This window comes from Anneissia japonica, unplaced genomic scaffold (genome assembly GCF_011630105.1).
Source record: "Anneissia japonica isolate Jap-2015-1 unplaced genomic scaffold, ASM1163010v1 scaffold6788_len1366326_cov149, whole genome shotgun sequence".
Classification (NCBI taxonomy): Eukaryota; Metazoa; Echinodermata; class Crinoidea; order Comatulida; family Comatulidae; genus Anneissia; species Anneissia japonica.
In genome coordinates this window covers 353,892-371,701 of record NW_022692324.1, presented here as the reverse complement: position 1 = coordinate 371,701, position 17,810 = coordinate 353,892, and the positions used below count along the sequence as shown (strand labels likewise).

The following is a 17,810-nucleotide window of genomic DNA, read 5'->3' as shown; positions in this document are numbered from 1 at the left end:
ACGATGTGAGAAACCCTTCTAATATTACATGATTCAAGTCTGTAGTGAATGATGATGCCACTGATATATAGTACATGATTCAAATCTGTAGTTAATAATGATGCGAAAAACCCTTCTAACAGTATATGATTCAAGTCTATTACTAGTGAATGATGATGCCAGAATCCCTTCTAATATATAGTACACAATTCAAATCTGTAGGGAATGATGGTGCGAGACATCCTTCCAATATATTTCAAATCTGTAGTGAATAATGATGCGAAAAACCTTTCTATAGTACATAATTCAAATCTGTAGGGAATGACGATGCAAGAAACCATTTTAAATATATAATACATGATTCAAATCTGTAGGGAATGGTGATGCGAGAAACCCTTTTAATATATAATACATGATTCAAATCTGTAGGGTGATGCGAGAAACCCTTCTAATAGTACATGATTCAAGTCTGTAGTGAATGATAATGCGAGAAACTCTTCTAATATATAGTACATGATTCAAATCTGTAGGGATGGTGATGTGAGAATGGAAATAGACTTATTATATAGCGCCTAACACAATTAAAAATCTTCTCAAATTATTTACTATAAAAAAATGAGAAAATTAACCCAGTGACCTAATATGAACATAATTCAAAAGTCTGCATGATGATGCAAGAAATCTAATGTGTACAAGATTTAAATACACATGAATGATTATGCAAGAAATCTATGTGTGTATGATGAATACAGATGAATGATGATGCAAGAAGTCTTTCTTAGGTATTGCATACATGATTCAAATACTATGCAATGATGTCGTGAGCAGGTTTGATTGTCTTCCAAGGAATGTAACATTTAGCTCAAAAGATTTGAATTGACAAATTGATATATTTGCCTCTTTAAAAAACATAAATCTTTCAACTGTGTAGTTTATTAACCAAAGAATTTGGGTGAAAATGAAATTTTGTAGATCCAATATTAATACCAACCTTAAAACATCGAGAATAATTTTCATTTTTCATAAATGCTTCTATGTTTCATAACCCTGGATGATTTAAAAGTAAATATAATTTACAATTTATTGATGACATTTGATTGAGGCAATTGAAAATCATTTGATGAATATAATAAACAAATTTAAAAAAAATGAAAAATAAATAAATAAATAATGTCAACACAACAATATTTACTTTTTTTTAGCTGATGTTGTAGGGTTATTTTCAATTTATTTTCTGTTCCTGAGAATATTAAAAATTGTCATGCTGGAAATAAATATAAATCAATAAATGTTTGTTGAATGAGAAAATAGTCAAAATTTACAGTACATCACATTCTATTTCTTCAAAAATTGTTTACAATAAAAAAAAAATTACACTATGCACATTAATGTCAATTGACCACATCATATCACATATCTCAACTAATAACATTACAAATGCAATTTTCCAGACAAGATAGTTTTTAAGAGAACTAAAGAAGCACATTCACTACATCGTTAAATTGCTCCTCCTGACAAGAGGACAGACACAGATGGCTATAACATTATAATATTACATTAATAATGCCTATAAAACTTTACATTTGTTGGTAGTACTCTTAGTTGTGATTGGTTACACAGACTACAGAAAGTGGACAAAGGTAAATAAAAGCACTTTAAAAATATATTTAAAAAAACAAAGAAATCTTAATGGCAACGCACACACGGTCAGGGACCCCAAAATGCGCAACTTTAAACAAACATACATTTTGTGTTACTGACAGATGGTAGTAGAAAACATAAAGGCACTGTTAAATGATATCTTGTATAATAAATGACAATTAATCCATCAGGGCCTAATTTTTGGTTAAATCATATACCGTATGATAACAATTTCAAACTTAGCACACATGCTACCATATGGACAAGTTTGGGTAGGAAATTGTGTTAAAGTGCCCTCTACTGGTCAGAAATTCCAAATTCCTATTTTGGCTACTATATTTAATAAAAAGTTTAACTCTAAAAATCAAATATGGTTCATTATATAAAGGTTGTGAAGTGCATAATAAGTATTATTTATTTATTTACTTAAACAGTATTCATTATTTATTTATTTATTATTAAATGTACATGAATAGGACTACACAATGAACCACTACCGTTAGCCAAAGCTGCTAAAATTATTTTCTAACAATTCAGTTTTTTTTTTTTTTTATGATTAATCTGAGCCGTCTACTCTTAGATCAAACAAAATTCAGTACTTGTAATATTTTTAATTCTGTGGTTCTTTTACGTTTGTTTGCATGGACAAAACATTCTTTTTATACACACTTTTTCATCAGCTGAGTTTTGTTTAATTTAAACTTAATGATAGGTAACATGCTGAAGTTTTCTTTCTATTAAGTGTACTACATTTTCTTTCTGATCTTATGTTATGCACTTGTCAATTGTAGTCCCGCCCCCACCCCACCAAAGCGGGGCACTAACCTGGACTGAGCCGGGGATGTACACACAGATGTGTCTCTGTAATGCCGGGACATACCTAAAATTTACCTGTAGATGTAACAGGAATCAGAATGGCCGGGAATTTTACATGTAGCCGCGGTTTCAGGCATGTATGCCTAGGCGGCCTAGTGCTGTCAAACTGGGTCTGGTCCTACCTAGCCTAAACTAGGACTAGGCATTAAGTCAGCAATTACTGTGTGTTTTGGTAATTAAAAAATCACCTACCGCTACTTTAGGCCTACCATCATGGTTTTATTTTTTTCATAGATCACAGTATAAATTACATAATAAAATTTAAACCTCCCTCCACACAATGCCGAGGACCGAGGTGGTGGCGCGTGTAAGTGTGTTGCGTGAAAATTTGTGGACCGTGAATTTGACCTAGGCTAGTTTGCGTCAAAAATACACAAGTACATGAGCCAGGGCAAGGAAATCTGTCTCTACTACATGTATTTATTTTTTTATTTAGGCCTAATTTCTGTTTTGATATAGAATAATTAAATCAATCTGACAATACACTCCTTTGTTTTCGTACTTTTCCAAACATCCATGGAAATCTACTAGTGATATGCATACGTAGTCTTATCCAATCATTTATTAGCGGGGCATCTTACAGGGACTACGGCGGTAAGTGGCAGGGACCTAGCTGGGCATGTACATTAAAACGATGCCCCGCATTGTCGCAAGGTGGCCGAGACTTTCACATGACTTAATCACTAATAATAAGAATGACTATGCCAAAAACCTGGCAAATAATCAATACCTTGATTGGGAGAAAATCAACCACATTAAACTTACCAGATAAAATCATTATCTCTCATCAAAATGGCAATATTACCGTAATCGCTGATCCAAATGACATAGTAAATGAATTTAATCGTTTTTTTCCTTATCCTTATTAATCTTGTTTAATAAGCTTCAGTTTGACATTGATAACAAAAAATCTTCTTGTGGAATTTTCATTGATTTTCATAAAGCCTTTGACACAATTAATCATAAATTATGTTCTAAATTATTTCATTATGGCATTCGAGGAAATGCACTTCTTTGGGCCCGTTCGGACGAGTAAAGTTTTACCGGGTACTTCCAACTGAGAGGCCACGTGTGGCAATTAAATTTTGCCTCTAGCCATAAAAAATTCACAAAATATCTGTCCCAAAAACCCATCTTTTTTAGTGGATATTTCAATTACACGCTGCCTCCAGGCATAATTAATCACATGTAACAAGGCCCACATCAAAAGTTGACCATTTTAGATGTGTATACAACACCGGGCCGGAGTAAAATTTCTATCGTTCAATCCCGTTCCCATTTTCTCATAATACTTTAAATCCTTATGAAAATAACTTAAATAATATTTAAAAGCATTCAAAAAGTTTGACAGTACGAACTTTAGCAAAACACGAGAAAATGACGTTTAAACTTACAACAAAAAAAGTTCTTTACGGTAGGCCAGCGAGCGAGCGACATTTTTACATACGTCACTGTATTCGTTCAAATGTTGCATTTCTAATTCATATTTTATTTGTTAAGTGAGTATTACTGCTTTAAAAACAAACTTGAAAATTATAATTAGATGTAATTTTTATTTTAATAACAGAAAAATAATTTTATACCTACTTTTAAATTAGTTTTGTTACAACAACTTTACGAGTTGTTTTACAGTCAACAACAACATGGCGTCGTCTAGCGGCGGACATGTGCCAAATGTAATAAAGTTTTGTTATCACGGTAAAGAAATCACTTGAAGCTCCAAATGAAGTTACAAAGGCTAGATTATGTATAGTTTTAAACAGTAACAACAAAATATTGCTAAAAAACTTGTATCTGACCTTGGTTGAAGGAAAGACATACGAGAAGTTACTAGTTTTACCGGTACTTATTCTACTCGTCCGAACGGCCGTCGGAATTAGCCCCAAGACTATTATTAGATTACACATGTATTTGAGTTTACGTCCGAACACGGTCCATGACTGAAGAATTATCTTAGTAATAGAAAACAGTTTATTTCATTAAACAATTATTTCTCAGATACACTAATAATAATAATAATAATCTGCGATTTGTATAGCGCCTCCCGTTAGACCAACCTCAAGGCGCTTCACAACAACTGAAGGAAACGGATAAGAGAATAAAAAAGAACCATGAACTTAGACTAACAAAGAAAAAAGAAAACGCCTAAACGAACCAAACCAACACCGCACCGTTTATCGGCAATTTAAGGCATAAACTAAACATTATTTGTAGAGTTCCCCAAGGCTCTGTATTGGGACCTACTCTTTTTTAAATTTATATCAATGATTTACCCAATTATTTGGATTTTTTTGACTTTCGACTTTTTGCAGATGATACAAATTTATTTCATTCTTTTTCTGGTAATTTCCTGGATTTATCTATAATCAATATTCAATTTCAAAAAATCATTATTTGGTGCAACTCCAATAAGCTGACAATTAATCCAGAGAAAACTAACTATATGATTTTTCATTCTAAAAATAAAGCTATCATTAAACCAGATCATTTAACTATAAATAATGTTATAATTAAAGAGAGTTTATCTGTTAATTTTGTAGCCATTATTTTTGACAAAAACTTATTATGGAAGTCACATATTGATTATGTCTGTGAAAATGTTAAAAAGAAAGTTGGGATTCTTTTTAAATTAAGACATTTTGTTCCTAGAAATACCTTGGTTACTTTATATTATTCATTTATATATCCTTTGTTGACTTATGGTATTGAGGTTTGGGGAAGCACTTTTATTTTTTATCTTGAACCAATTTTTCGTACACAAAAGGTGATAGTAAGATGTATTACCTTCTCACAATTTAGAGCACATAAAGCTTCTTTATTTTTTAATCTTAAATTTCTGGATATATATAAATTAAATGAGTTATATGTGCTTACATTTATTTCTTATCTTTATCACGAAAATTAGCCGGGCCCGGGACAACAATTTACGAGTGCATTACATTTCTTATCATGAAGCAAGTTGTAGAAGTATGATGTATGTGTATGTAATGTAAGGTTTTGCAAGGTAAAACATCAGGACTAATCTACGTTAATTATAACCATAGGAGCGGTTGGCGCCACCGGTTGTGGCTTGGACTCCTGACCTTGAGGTCGGGGGTTCGAAACACTGGCTGTGCAAATCGCTTGTGTCCTTGGGTTGCCTCTCTTCACCCAGGAGTACTGTACAAGTGGGTACCTGGTAGGTTCCAACACAACCTGCGCTGATTACTAGCTGCAATATTATGGAATGATAATATAATTTCATTTACTAATTTAATTTGGTGTTCAATGTGTTCCATATGTGTTTGATCCAATGACCGGGGTAGTAAATGTGAAAGCGCTTTGAGGCCTTGTAAAGGCATGAAGCGCTATATAAGAATGACATATTATTATTATTATTATAAGCAATCTTCTATTAGTCTATCAACAAACTTGCTAAGCAAACTCTGAACTTGCTTGTTAAGTCATGATCAATTGAATACGGGTTAAAAAAAATTGCAGCGAGTAGTGCCCTGTATATTGCTATACTTTTAGTTTCAAATCTTCCCTTTGCAAAACTGACTTGTTTCTGTATAATTTTTGTCTTTTGAGAATGGAATGCATTAATTATAGGCCTACCATATTATTCCAAATGAACATTTTATCATTTTTCCAAGTCTCAGAGGTTTGGCTAGGAAGTACTGAGGATCCAAAATGAACAACTACCTACAGTACTTCCCAAGCCTCGGAAATTGGCTATTATATTTCATATATACATGTGAATATGAACTGTTTTATATGTTTATTAGAAGTTGATTTTATCAGACAGTACAAGAATGGTCAATGTCCTGGAGGCCTTTTTGGGGAAAAATTGAAAAAAAATAAACTGCTTGGTTATATAGTGTACAGATAACATTTGATGCTGGAGGAATTTTATCAAAAGCACTTTCATGGTTGGAGGCACAAACATTTTTCTTTCCAGGCCTGGGGATAAAACTACTCTTTTCATGATAAGTGTACTGCATCCTTTAACATGCACATAAGATTAAGCAACACGTACATACTGTAGTATGAAATGTCATTGTTGGCAAATTCAATTATGTTTATGATTAGCAACTGGCCTAGCTCAATTAAGTCAGAGCAAAATTTTTAAATTACTGCTTTTACGGACAAAGAGACATAGAGCTATTAAACAAGTAGAGTGCTGACAAGATGGCGAAGCAATGCAGAGTTCTGCATGTGTACCATCCAAGATGGCCGCCGTAGGAAAGCACCACCTTCAGGCTTAGTATACATATTATTACCATAAACTAGAAATTGCAAATTGCAAGTGAAGTGCTGCGAAGTACAACTGCATATAAATGTTCTTTGAACAAAATTATTTATACGAGTCAAGTGAAAGTAATGAATAATAAATATATAACAAATAATATAAGACACGACCCATTTTCTATATTAGAACAATTCTCATTGGGTAACAAAGTCGTAATTTTTCATTTTTGTCAAAAAGTGTATGTTGTGTATGTATGTGGAAAATGTAGTTGATTACCAAAGGTTACAATTTTTATTTTGAAGACTGCATGGTCTAGGAAGTGTACATTTTTTTATGGGGCAAGTTTCCAAGGGCGGGTTTTCTAGGGGGAAGATGACTGCCAAAGAGTGTTGCCAAAGTGCGAGCCAGCGTGTTATTTGATCACAAGTGCGAGACATCGCAAGTGTGAGCCAGCGAGCCATGACGTCACGACAATAGATACGAGACGTTACTCAAGTTGTGCGAGGTATCAGCTGAGATTTGTGGAGTACAATTCAAAAAACAACTATAGGTCTAATAATGAATTATTGTGATGTTAAATAGAAAATGTTAGCTATCAAGGAGCGACGTTGTTTTTCATTGGGACCTTCGACCTTCAAGGCTAGGCCTATACCATCCTAGCTAGTCTAGGCCTAGTAGGATAAGGCTAGCGCGACATGCGGAAGTTGGTACGTGTTGGTTAGTCTACAAACATCGCCTAAAGTAATTGATTTTACCCGGCAGAACAAAAGAAGGAAACTCCGCTTTTCAGTCGTCTTAGGCCCTTGTTTTTTGACAAACAATGACCTTTCAGAGGTCAAATTGCTGTCAAGAATATGAATTGGCTGCTTCGCAGCAATAAGTTCTCTGACTGACTATTATTTCATTAATGATAATTAGTATTGATAATAACAATTTATTGAACTATCGTAGCCAAAAAGAGGCCAGGTAGAGCATCTTATTCAAAAATATAAAAAAATAAATAAAATCGTGTACATTACACCCATACACCGCAACACTTGAGTTTCAAACATACGGTTAACTAGCTGTACTGAATTTTCTGCGTAAGTTGAGGGCGCCATTGAAAATGATAGTGCTTTGGCAAAATTTGATTGGCTGAATCTATGGCAGCCACCTTGGATAGTACACACACATAGCTCTGCGTATTTCGAACATCGAATACATTGCAGTTAGCGCTCTAGTATTATTATATCTCTGTGCACAGAGATCACTGAATAGCAGAAAGTAATGAACTATGTGGCATTATTAGGCCTACTGTAAAATACTTACCATTCCAGCGAGGAGGATATTACGGTCAAGCCAGACACGCAATTTGTTTGAATATTCATGGTAAACAGCACCTATCATTGCTGTAGTAACCAGGTACAAGAAAGTCAGTACTCCAGATATTCCAATATCCTAGAAAATACACAAAGAAACGCTGGATTTATGAACACAATAAAAACAATAATATTAATAATTAATAATTTTCATTTGTAAATTGTATAGCCACTTTTACAAACACCAAAGAAGCTAACATAATCAATATTACTTTAATACTTGGAAAAACATTATGACTTTTAATATTGGTGATGCCATACTTTACACAAAGATAAATCTATTTCCATAACTTATAAATTATATTTTGTTTTTAATGTGCAGTTATAGATCTTTTATATAACTTCTTACTTATTTTGGCTCTTATTTATCTCAGTACAAGCCTCCCTTCAATTAAAACCACCTCTAATTAAAGACCACTTTTCTAGGGTCCCAAATTAACATAATATCTTTGATCTTTATTATTCTAATTAGATATCACAGTCCCAGAAGTTGTCTTTAATTGGAGAGAGACCTGTACAACTATCCTGGGTGGAGTGACATCTTTGCTAGTGTATGTTATAAGCGCTCATCCATTCTTTTATGTTATAGCTAGTACCACAGTCATGTCGTCACAACACCAGGTGGCGTTCTCTGTTGTCAACAGACGTTGGTCACTGTACTGTATATTACACCTGAATGACTTCATAGGCTTTCTGGAATAGGCATTTTAAAATCTTATATGTTACCATCAAAATCTACTAAAAACACAAAAGCTTGCATTATATTAGTTATTGAACACACATTTAATCCAATAGGCCGACCAGCCCTCCTTAAACTAACGTTACGTTATCTCACTATATTAACTGGATTAACACATTATCAAGGAAAAGTACTGAGTGTTTAACACTGGTGTCCTTGGATTCAATTATGGGTAAACGGATTAGTTGCCTTTTGTATGAGGTTTTAATTGTTCTTTACCGGCGAAAGTGCGGTATTCTAACGTTAGTTTAAGGAGGGCTGGTCGGCCTAATGCATCAATTAAAATTTACAAAGAAAAAGTATTAGATAAAACATCTTTAATAATTACGTTAGAAATTGGGATCAGTGGTGTGTCAATGTAGAAAATGGCGTCCGGTTGAACGCCTTTTGCAACGATAGCAACAGAGTAGTATCACATGGTATCGTCACGTAACACTGTAGTGCTCTATGGGAAATGTGCACACTGGCAAAGTATGCTATCATATATACACCACTACCTAATTTACTGACTACACAGCAGATATACTATATGACATGGACAATATATAATGCATTTCTTACAGTATACTATACTGCCAAGAAAAAACTACAATATCAAGTCCCTTGCACGGTGCTTTAAGCATAGCCAGTCAGGCCTAGGTCGGTCTTAAAATACATTTGAGCCAATCCTTTTAACAGCACTACACAGTCTTATCAGTGAGTGGCTGATCCTAAAGCATCCAGCCAGCACTTAAAGTATGCATATTGAGCAGCCATGCAACAATCAATTTCTATATACCCAATGACAAACATAAACATTCTCTAATAAAATTTGTTTGCTTTGTTATTAAAATGCCAAAAGACTATAAATAAAAAAACATTCAATATGCAATACCAGGACTCAATGACACATGACTAATGATAATAATAATATAGGTTTTTAATATAGCGCCCTAATAATAATAATCTCAGAGCACTATCACACACAAAAATGAACAAAAAAATAAATAAATAAATAAAGACGAATTAAATATTAAAAAGATGCTTTTTAGGGGGTCCTTCAACATTTTTAAAGACGTTGCCTCTTTAATAAATAACGTTGCAATGGCAGAAAAAGATTGGAAACCATATTTTAGTTTATATGTTATCGGTGTAAGAAGCATGCGAGAAGAGGACTATATAACAAACACCAATTGTAGACCTGCACAGAAAGGTAAATACAGTGTAATTAAATTTTTAAGATGAATAAATGCATTTATTGGAAAAATCTCATATCACAAGAAAAAAAAAATACGACAATTTAAAAATATACACACTGATACAAAAATTCCAAGGATAAGTCAAGGAACCCAAAAGACACTTCCACTGAGGTCTGTAATGTTGCAATTTGTAATACATGTCGCACTTTGTAACAAAGTTGTTGCACTTTGTAATAACAAGTTGTCGCACTTTGTAACAACCAAGCTGTCGCACTTTGTAGTTAAAATCCCGTAACACTTTGTAATACACTGAGCTGTCGCACTTTGTACTAAAGTCTGTCGCACTTTGTAATAACTTGTTTCATTTAATTATGTTATAAATTTTAATTTAAAGGATAAAAAAAAAAATATTGTAGAATGTTGCATATTTAAAAAAATGCGAGAATAAAAAATGCATCTAAAACTATAAGACATAAAAGAAACTACTGTACTGATTAACAAATACCCAGAGCATACCACCATGCAAAGAGTAAAGCAAGAGTAAAGCAATTGAAAATTCTCTAGCTAGTACAAGGTGCACAGATAATATATTCATGCATATTGAAGTAAGAGGCCATTTGATTCAATTTTCAAATCTTAATGCAGCATCATTATCCCTCATTATTTTCTAATAAAGAATAAATTTGATATGGCTTTGCTAACTGCATGATATTATTATCTTTAATCACTGGACTATTTTTTTTCTTCTTATCATTCCTTATTCAGTATATAAAAGGAGTTAAAAAAATTTCAGGTCATGTTCTGCACAGGTTCACAATAAATAAACCAAAAACAAAACAAAAAAAAGCAAAAAAAGAAACAAAAAAACAAAAAAGAAAAACCAAAAGCAAAAAAAAAACAATGACAAGAGGAAAAAAACATGAAAAATCAAATCTAATTTCAATTTTTGTTTTAGGTCCAGTGGACATTACTTTCGCTCCTATCATTTCAAATTGAACAATTTTCAAAAGCAGGATTATATCTGGCATTCCAAATTGAAAAAATTTATGTTGGTGTTATTTTGGACAATGTAAAAAAATTTCATTTTATATGCCATATAAATTATATTTATTATACAGCCTTTTTTCAATGTCTGAAGTTCAGCCTGTATATGAATTTTATTATATTTTATAGCCTCTATTCATTGTCAAGAGTTATCAGTATTTTGTATGCACACATCATTTAGTAAAAACATTTAACAAAAAAAAAAAGAAACGATAATTCATCTAAAAATCATATAACTTTTTTGTTTATACATTGCTAGTTTGAATGAAAAGAATGTAAATTTGGGTGAATTTGAGTTACTGATCTCCAAAATTTTAAAAATGGGGATGCATTCTCCACAAACACAAATATATGTTCTAGCATGAATAAATATATTGTTGTTATTGTAATTAAACAGAAATTAATGGAACATTCCTGCCCTTCAACACCAAGATAAACCTTGAATATCGATTTAGGTAAATAAACTACTAACACATGTCATAATTACTTTTCAAAATGTCTATATTGCCCATAGTCATCCATGTGATTTTACTGAGACGACTTTGAACCAAGAATTAGAGGCCTGTATCAGCAAACCATATTTTATCCTTCATATAATTCAAGCTGAGCTAATTGAAAATCTTATGTTTTACACTAAGCTGCTACTGTAAGCTGAGGAACAATCTTCTCAACTCCCTTTTACATTCCAATACTAAGGATAGCTTTTGTTGTTAGACTGAAGAAACAACTCATAAAATTATGCATAATTTTCCCATTCCTTTTTACCCCTCCCGATCCCTAATTACAAACTCACTCTATTTGTTGTACTCCTTACGTACAAATAATCACCTGGGAAATATTCTGGGTCCTCTCTTTTTCTCCAGGTTCAAATACCATTTAATTTGTCCAATATGCAAACAGAAGTGAGTAAATTTTCAAGTCATTAAAATTTTGCTAAGAAAACATTAGTTCCATATAGATAAATACATTATCATGGCTATGATAATATATTTCATGTTGAGTTAATATGATTGACATGCCCATGTCTCTGTCTCCTTATGGCCAATGGTTGATCCTTGTCACTTCTGGCAGGCAAAACTTACTTGATTCAAACAATTAATGGTTATCATATCACCATTGCATGATCTAGATCAGCAGCATAACAGAACACAACAAAAGTAAAATCAGGAAATCAATCGTGCAGGTCGTGTTATGGGCAGTAATGATGTATTGAAAAACATTGACGAAATTAATGTAAATAGTGCCTTGAAAATGCTCGATAAAATTATAAAAGACATAAACCACCCATTACACTGTAATATAAACACTCAGGTCTGGTTGGCCGATGCCATGCCACACTAAACGGTACAGAGAATCATTCCTATTAAATGCAATAATTAATATTGAAATATTGAATCCCGACATGATGGCGTGCATTTCGATACTTGGAGTATGTATTATACTATGGGATCGATCAGTGGACCTACAGTATCAGTTTATATAATACCTTATTCAACAGATACCTATCTATTCAGTAGTGATCTTAACTTGTATTCATATTCTTTGTTCATTATTTTATCATATTTTATACTTTTATTTTCTCTTGTATATTTCGTTATGCCATACACCTTGAAACTTGTACGTCCGTCACAAGAAAATGACATTTGTTTATTTCAGTTTCTAACCAGGTACAAAGAAATTACCAAAACTTTGTTATAAAGCATACTAGATATACCAAGTGTATACAGCAAATTGGAAGCCTACCATTAATTACACTAATTAGCAAAACCATGCGACAGACATACATTTTTTCTGTATATCCGTCACTGTACGTCCGTCACGCCATGTAAAATGTGTTATAACCTATGAAATATAGTGAAAATTTGGAAACTATCAATGTGTAATAGTCTGTAGTTACAGTAGGCTACATGTTGTGCACAAAATACAATACAACATTGACAATTCTGGGTACGATCCCCATACTTGGGTTTCCGGTCGAGATCAATTTAGGCTTTACTATAATTTTCCTTCCTGAAGCACGTTTTGTCTTATTGTTATCAAACAGTATGCAATATGCACATATTTTCAGTACCATGGGCTTATATTACAAACAAAAATAATTTTTTGAACTAAAATTTTAAGCACATCTCCAATAAAAACCAGGCAGGCAATACACAAATTACATAATAATGTTATCATCCTGATAAACACGGCTGCCTACTTAATCTACAGTACTTCATCATAACAATGTCCAGTAATTACAATTACAGCTAACATGATTATATTATTTGTTTATATTCAAATGACAGGATATTATAAATGTAAGATAAAACACCTTATTTAGCATGAATAACCATACAGTCATCTTGATTAACTACATTTACTACAGTATGATTTTTCTTGCCGTTGCAAAAATGTAGTTCTATACATTACAGGTGTTTATAATAATTTCTAATTCTAAAACCTTTAAAATCTAAACTTGCCCATTGCAGGATTCTTTAATGAAGAAGTTGACACCAAAAGCTAGAACTTAGTCTAATAGATTTAATGTAGTCTTTCTTTTACTAGTTTAACTGTCTGCATTAATTAATAATTGGGAACCAAATAATCATTTTTTCTGGTTACAAATTTAGATCCAACTTCCTTATAATCTGTTTATATGAATGTTCTGAACAAATTGACACCACAATTAACTCCCTAAACACCAGTGGTTACGGAAATATGAGAACCTGTGAATATGACCCGGAGACTTGTCAAAGGTCAGAAATGGCATGTCCGGTCATTTTTTAACAAAATATTTTTTATTATAACAAATAGAAATATAAATGTTCTGAACAACTTGGCACCAAACTTAACTCTCTACCACATGTGGTTGCGAAGATATAAGGGCCCTATTACTATGACTTTTGACCCTGACCTTTGTCATTTTGACCCGTATCTCTGTGATGCATGCGAGTTAAAAAATAAAAATTGTTGGCCTGATAGTACTAACCAGTAGATGTAATGCAAACTTTAAAAAAAATAAATTGCAAACTTCATTTTGAAAACATAGATTCACAAAGTGTCTGAAATGTACGTCTGAATTTATGGAATTGCCCAACTAGCAAAATAAATTTCATTGTTCACTTATTTGTTTAATGACAATAAAGTATTCTTATTGCAATGGATAATATAAATATAAAACTCCACCAAATTTCTTATTAAATATCTCGGTGTACATCCATATAGGGTTTTTTACTGTTTAAGTGTAACATATTGGAAACCAGGAATGTTAGTTTACCTCCAACAGGGTTATACTGAGGGCGCTCATGACGAGAGTTCTTGTTCACACGCCTGTCCAACATACCGCTACTGTACTGCATGTACTGTAAACTAAAGATCTAATTAAAAAATAACGGCCGTAAGTTTGTTCGTGTTTCACTACAGTTAATGGAAATGATGTTCTTATGGTGGCGCTCTTTATGCCTTGGTATATGAGGCAGAATTTAATAGGAAAAAAGGCTTGACAGTCAAACATGTTAACTTGTGACTGTTTTTTATAAGAAATAAATATTACAGCAAACCCTACACTCTTGATTCTCATCATCATCTGTTTGAGCTAATAACTCGGCACCATCTATCAAGATCTATCATTGCAGCCAGTAGGTCATATGGGAGGAGTCCACATTCGTCAGCTTGCTGGTCAATGTATGTATGGGATGGGCAACCTACTCTTCTCTTTCCATGTAATGGAGACCACAGAAGTGCATTACAGGCTGATTCATTTTTATTTATACAGTACTTCTTGATTGTAGCATAAATTCAAAGACCTACTTTTTGGCCTTGTTGGTATTTAGGTAAAGGCCCTATAGGTTTAAATCAAACAGGCTTTTCTATTTTCTTTGGCTCTTTTTGGTATAAAATTATTACAAAAACATTTGGGGTACTACATCCATTTCTGATCATGCATTAAGGTAGGTACATTAATACATGACTTAAGTTGAAGTTGATGTGATGACATCACTGCTGGTGTTCCTATTGTACATCTGATGGGTTTGTACTTGTAGAAAGATTATGTCTGGGTTTTGGGGCAAAAGCTAACTGTTAGCAATACTACACTCACAACAATGATATTTATCAACCTTATTATTAGGTACATGTATAGATGGCAAATTTCTTCTTTTTTTTTTGTGAATGTTAAAATAAACTAACAAGACCTATGCTCCATATTATAAATAAAACACTTCCACAAATACCCCATTGTATATCTTTCCAAACATTTGTAGAAATTATATCTGGCTTCATAAACTCTAAATTATTAACCTAAAATATTTGTGCATTAATGAAAGAGCCATTACTCGAAAGGAAAACCTATTATGCAATTCTGGTATGCAATATACATGACGTCCCAGTTTAACGTACGTCCTACATGCTGAAGCAAATTGAATTGGACAAACTGATGATTAGAACGTCATCAGCCTCAGCCCCTCTGAACTCAGACAGCTAGAACTCTCTGAACACACCTTACATAACTCTTGCAGCGCAATCAGCTGATTGATGATATTCTAAGCCTCCAATCCATCAACCTTTTGAGTTTTTTTCCTAGTTATTAGCTTTAGGCTATACAGTATTTCTGCACTCTGTATATATTATTTTGCCATCTGACAGGGTCAACATTGTGTAGGCACACTCAACAGATGAGTTTATAGACTTTTTTTAAAGCAGAAACAATTGTATGGCCAGCAGTGTGGTACCATATTAAGGAGTTTCTTTTTTTTGTATTCAAGATACATGTTAAAAAATGTCAGAAGCCTCAAAATATATTTTGCAGAACTTTTATACTAAGTTATATTTTGACCTGTCAATATACAATGCTTTTGCATGGAGCTTCCTGATTTTTTGTATTGGCCAAACAAATTACTATAATATGTGCAAAAATTTAGTAGAAACTGCTAGTTTGCGCATACCTTTATTAGCTCCAACATAATAAAAGTTAAGTTACTGCATTCTTCATAATTATACTTCATTAACCTACTAATGTTTACTCCAAATTCAATACAACATGTAAGAGAATCAAAGACAACGATTAGTTATTATGATTATAGGAAGGCCTAATTATTAACTAATTGGAATTAATTTCTCAGAACATTTGAAAACTATTCAACACAGGTTAAGTTTTGACGAATCTCTCTACAGTATATAAATAAATTAGTCTTGGCAACCGTTAAGAAAAAGTTCAGCTACCCATGGCCACCTACAGTAGTATGGACTAACTCCTAAGTATGTTTACAGATGTTGTAGATGCCAAGCCCAGGTTTAGCCAAGCCCCCCCAGGCATAAAACACAAACCCTCATCCTTGGTAGGGCTCCCCGGATCACTTGTCACTCAGTGTCACCCAGACGTCCTACGCAATATCTCCAAAAGCGCACATGTGACGTTTGAAGCCAATGTATGGCTTGGCTGTGTATTAAGCAGCAGTGACTGAAGAAATGTAGCATTGTGTGGATACCAATAATAAGGTAGGTGATATATTTACACTAAATTAACAAACTGATTTTTATTTGTTTTCAATTTCGTGAAAATTATTTTATTAACAAAAGATTGATGTTTTGTTTATGTAGCAACAAAGCCGAACAGTGACATTAAGAGATGATATCATGTTTTCATATAGATAGTGATATTCACAACTTGATTTTTTTTTTAAATAGTTTTGCTTGACCTTAGCAAAAGAAATGTAATTGTTTGACATCAGCAATGAAATGAAATGTATATAAAATCGTAAATTTGTAAAATCAAAGATTGTATTAAATTGAAGTTTTCTAAGCATGTCTACAGTCAATAGACAGCCAGTAATTATTTGAATACCGGTACTCATATAGAAGAATTGACATCCAAACAATTTCAATGTGCATAAAGAACAGGTATTAAAGTACTTGTAAATAAATAAATGAAAAACTTTTCAAGTAGATATTGAACAATAAACAAATGTATATTCATAACACTAGGCTAGACAAACAGCAATTATAAAGCACATGCCTCTTGTAAAGCTTTTTGACTATACATTTAATTTTATGCAACGGTTACTACACCTAGGGCTTGTAAAAGATTGTGGCTTTGGATTTCTTAGCATTGAAATCTGACCCCAAATTTTGGCTTTAAAAATGGGTGCCAAATTTCTTGGCTTTATAGACTTACGGTACATAAAAATGAAAAAATTGAGTATAAAACCTGTTTTGGTTGCATACCAATAAAAGCCAATCGATGGGCATCATGCGATGAATGGTTGAAGCATGCGCCATAAGTAGCAGGAACGACGTTAAGATGGATACAACCGACGTGAAAATGAACACCCTAAACCGCCACGCCCCTGGGTTCATTAGGTAGCTTTGCCCGTCAAATGTTGTTGATGTTACACAGAGCAGAGCGGCCACAGAAATCAACTATAAAATAAAACCGATAATTAATCATAGTATAATATAACTAATATAAATTATTTCATCCTTATTAAGACATTGTATTTTTCATAAAATAGTAATTAAAATAAATAAGCACATACGGCAAAGCTAATTTCATAGTTCATACTAGAAAACCAATACGGGAAGTTTAAAATGAGAGACAAGTAAACCACTGATTAGCAAAATCGACAATTATTCACAATTGAATGTTTGTTTGAAATGGACAGTTAACTAACACAATGTGTTGTATACAGTAGAACACTCCTATAGAGGGACATTTATTTTGGTCCCAGATAAATGGATGCTCCCTTAATAGGAGTTCTACTGTATTCAGGTAGATATAAATGCAC

At 32.9% G+C, this 17,810-nt stretch overlaps 1 protein-coding gene across 1 annotated transcript; it reads right to left on the bottom strand.

Moving 5' to 3' along the window:
• Positions 1-970: 970 nt before the first annotated feature.
• LOC117100239 lies at positions 971-17,585 on the bottom strand. The gene is made up of 4 exons (XM_033239839.1): positions 17,562-17,585; positions 17,251-17,445; positions 8,036-8,164; positions 971-1,026 (listed from the first exon to the last, which is right to left on the bottom strand). The coding sequence occupies exons 1-4, from the start codon at positions 17,583-17,585 to the stop codon at positions 1,012-1,014; spliced, it is 363 nt and encodes a 120-aa protein (XP_033095730.1). The 3' UTR covers positions 971-1,011.
• Positions 17,586-17,810: the final 225 nt, after the last annotated feature.

Bases quoted from the DNA above. Each gene is read 5' to 3' on its own strand.
- LOC117100239 (XM_033239839.1), bottom strand. From the start codon at position 17,585: ATGAACTATGAAATTAGCTTTGCC. The intron at 17,446-17,561 runs GTATGTGCTTAT...TTTATTTTATAG, and splicing joins ACTATGAAATTAGCTTTGCC to TTGATTTCTGTGGCCGCTCT. The intron at 8,165-17,250 runs GTATGCAACCAA...TGTATTTTCTAG, and splicing joins CCATCGATTGGCTTTTATTG to GATATTGGAATATCTGGAGT.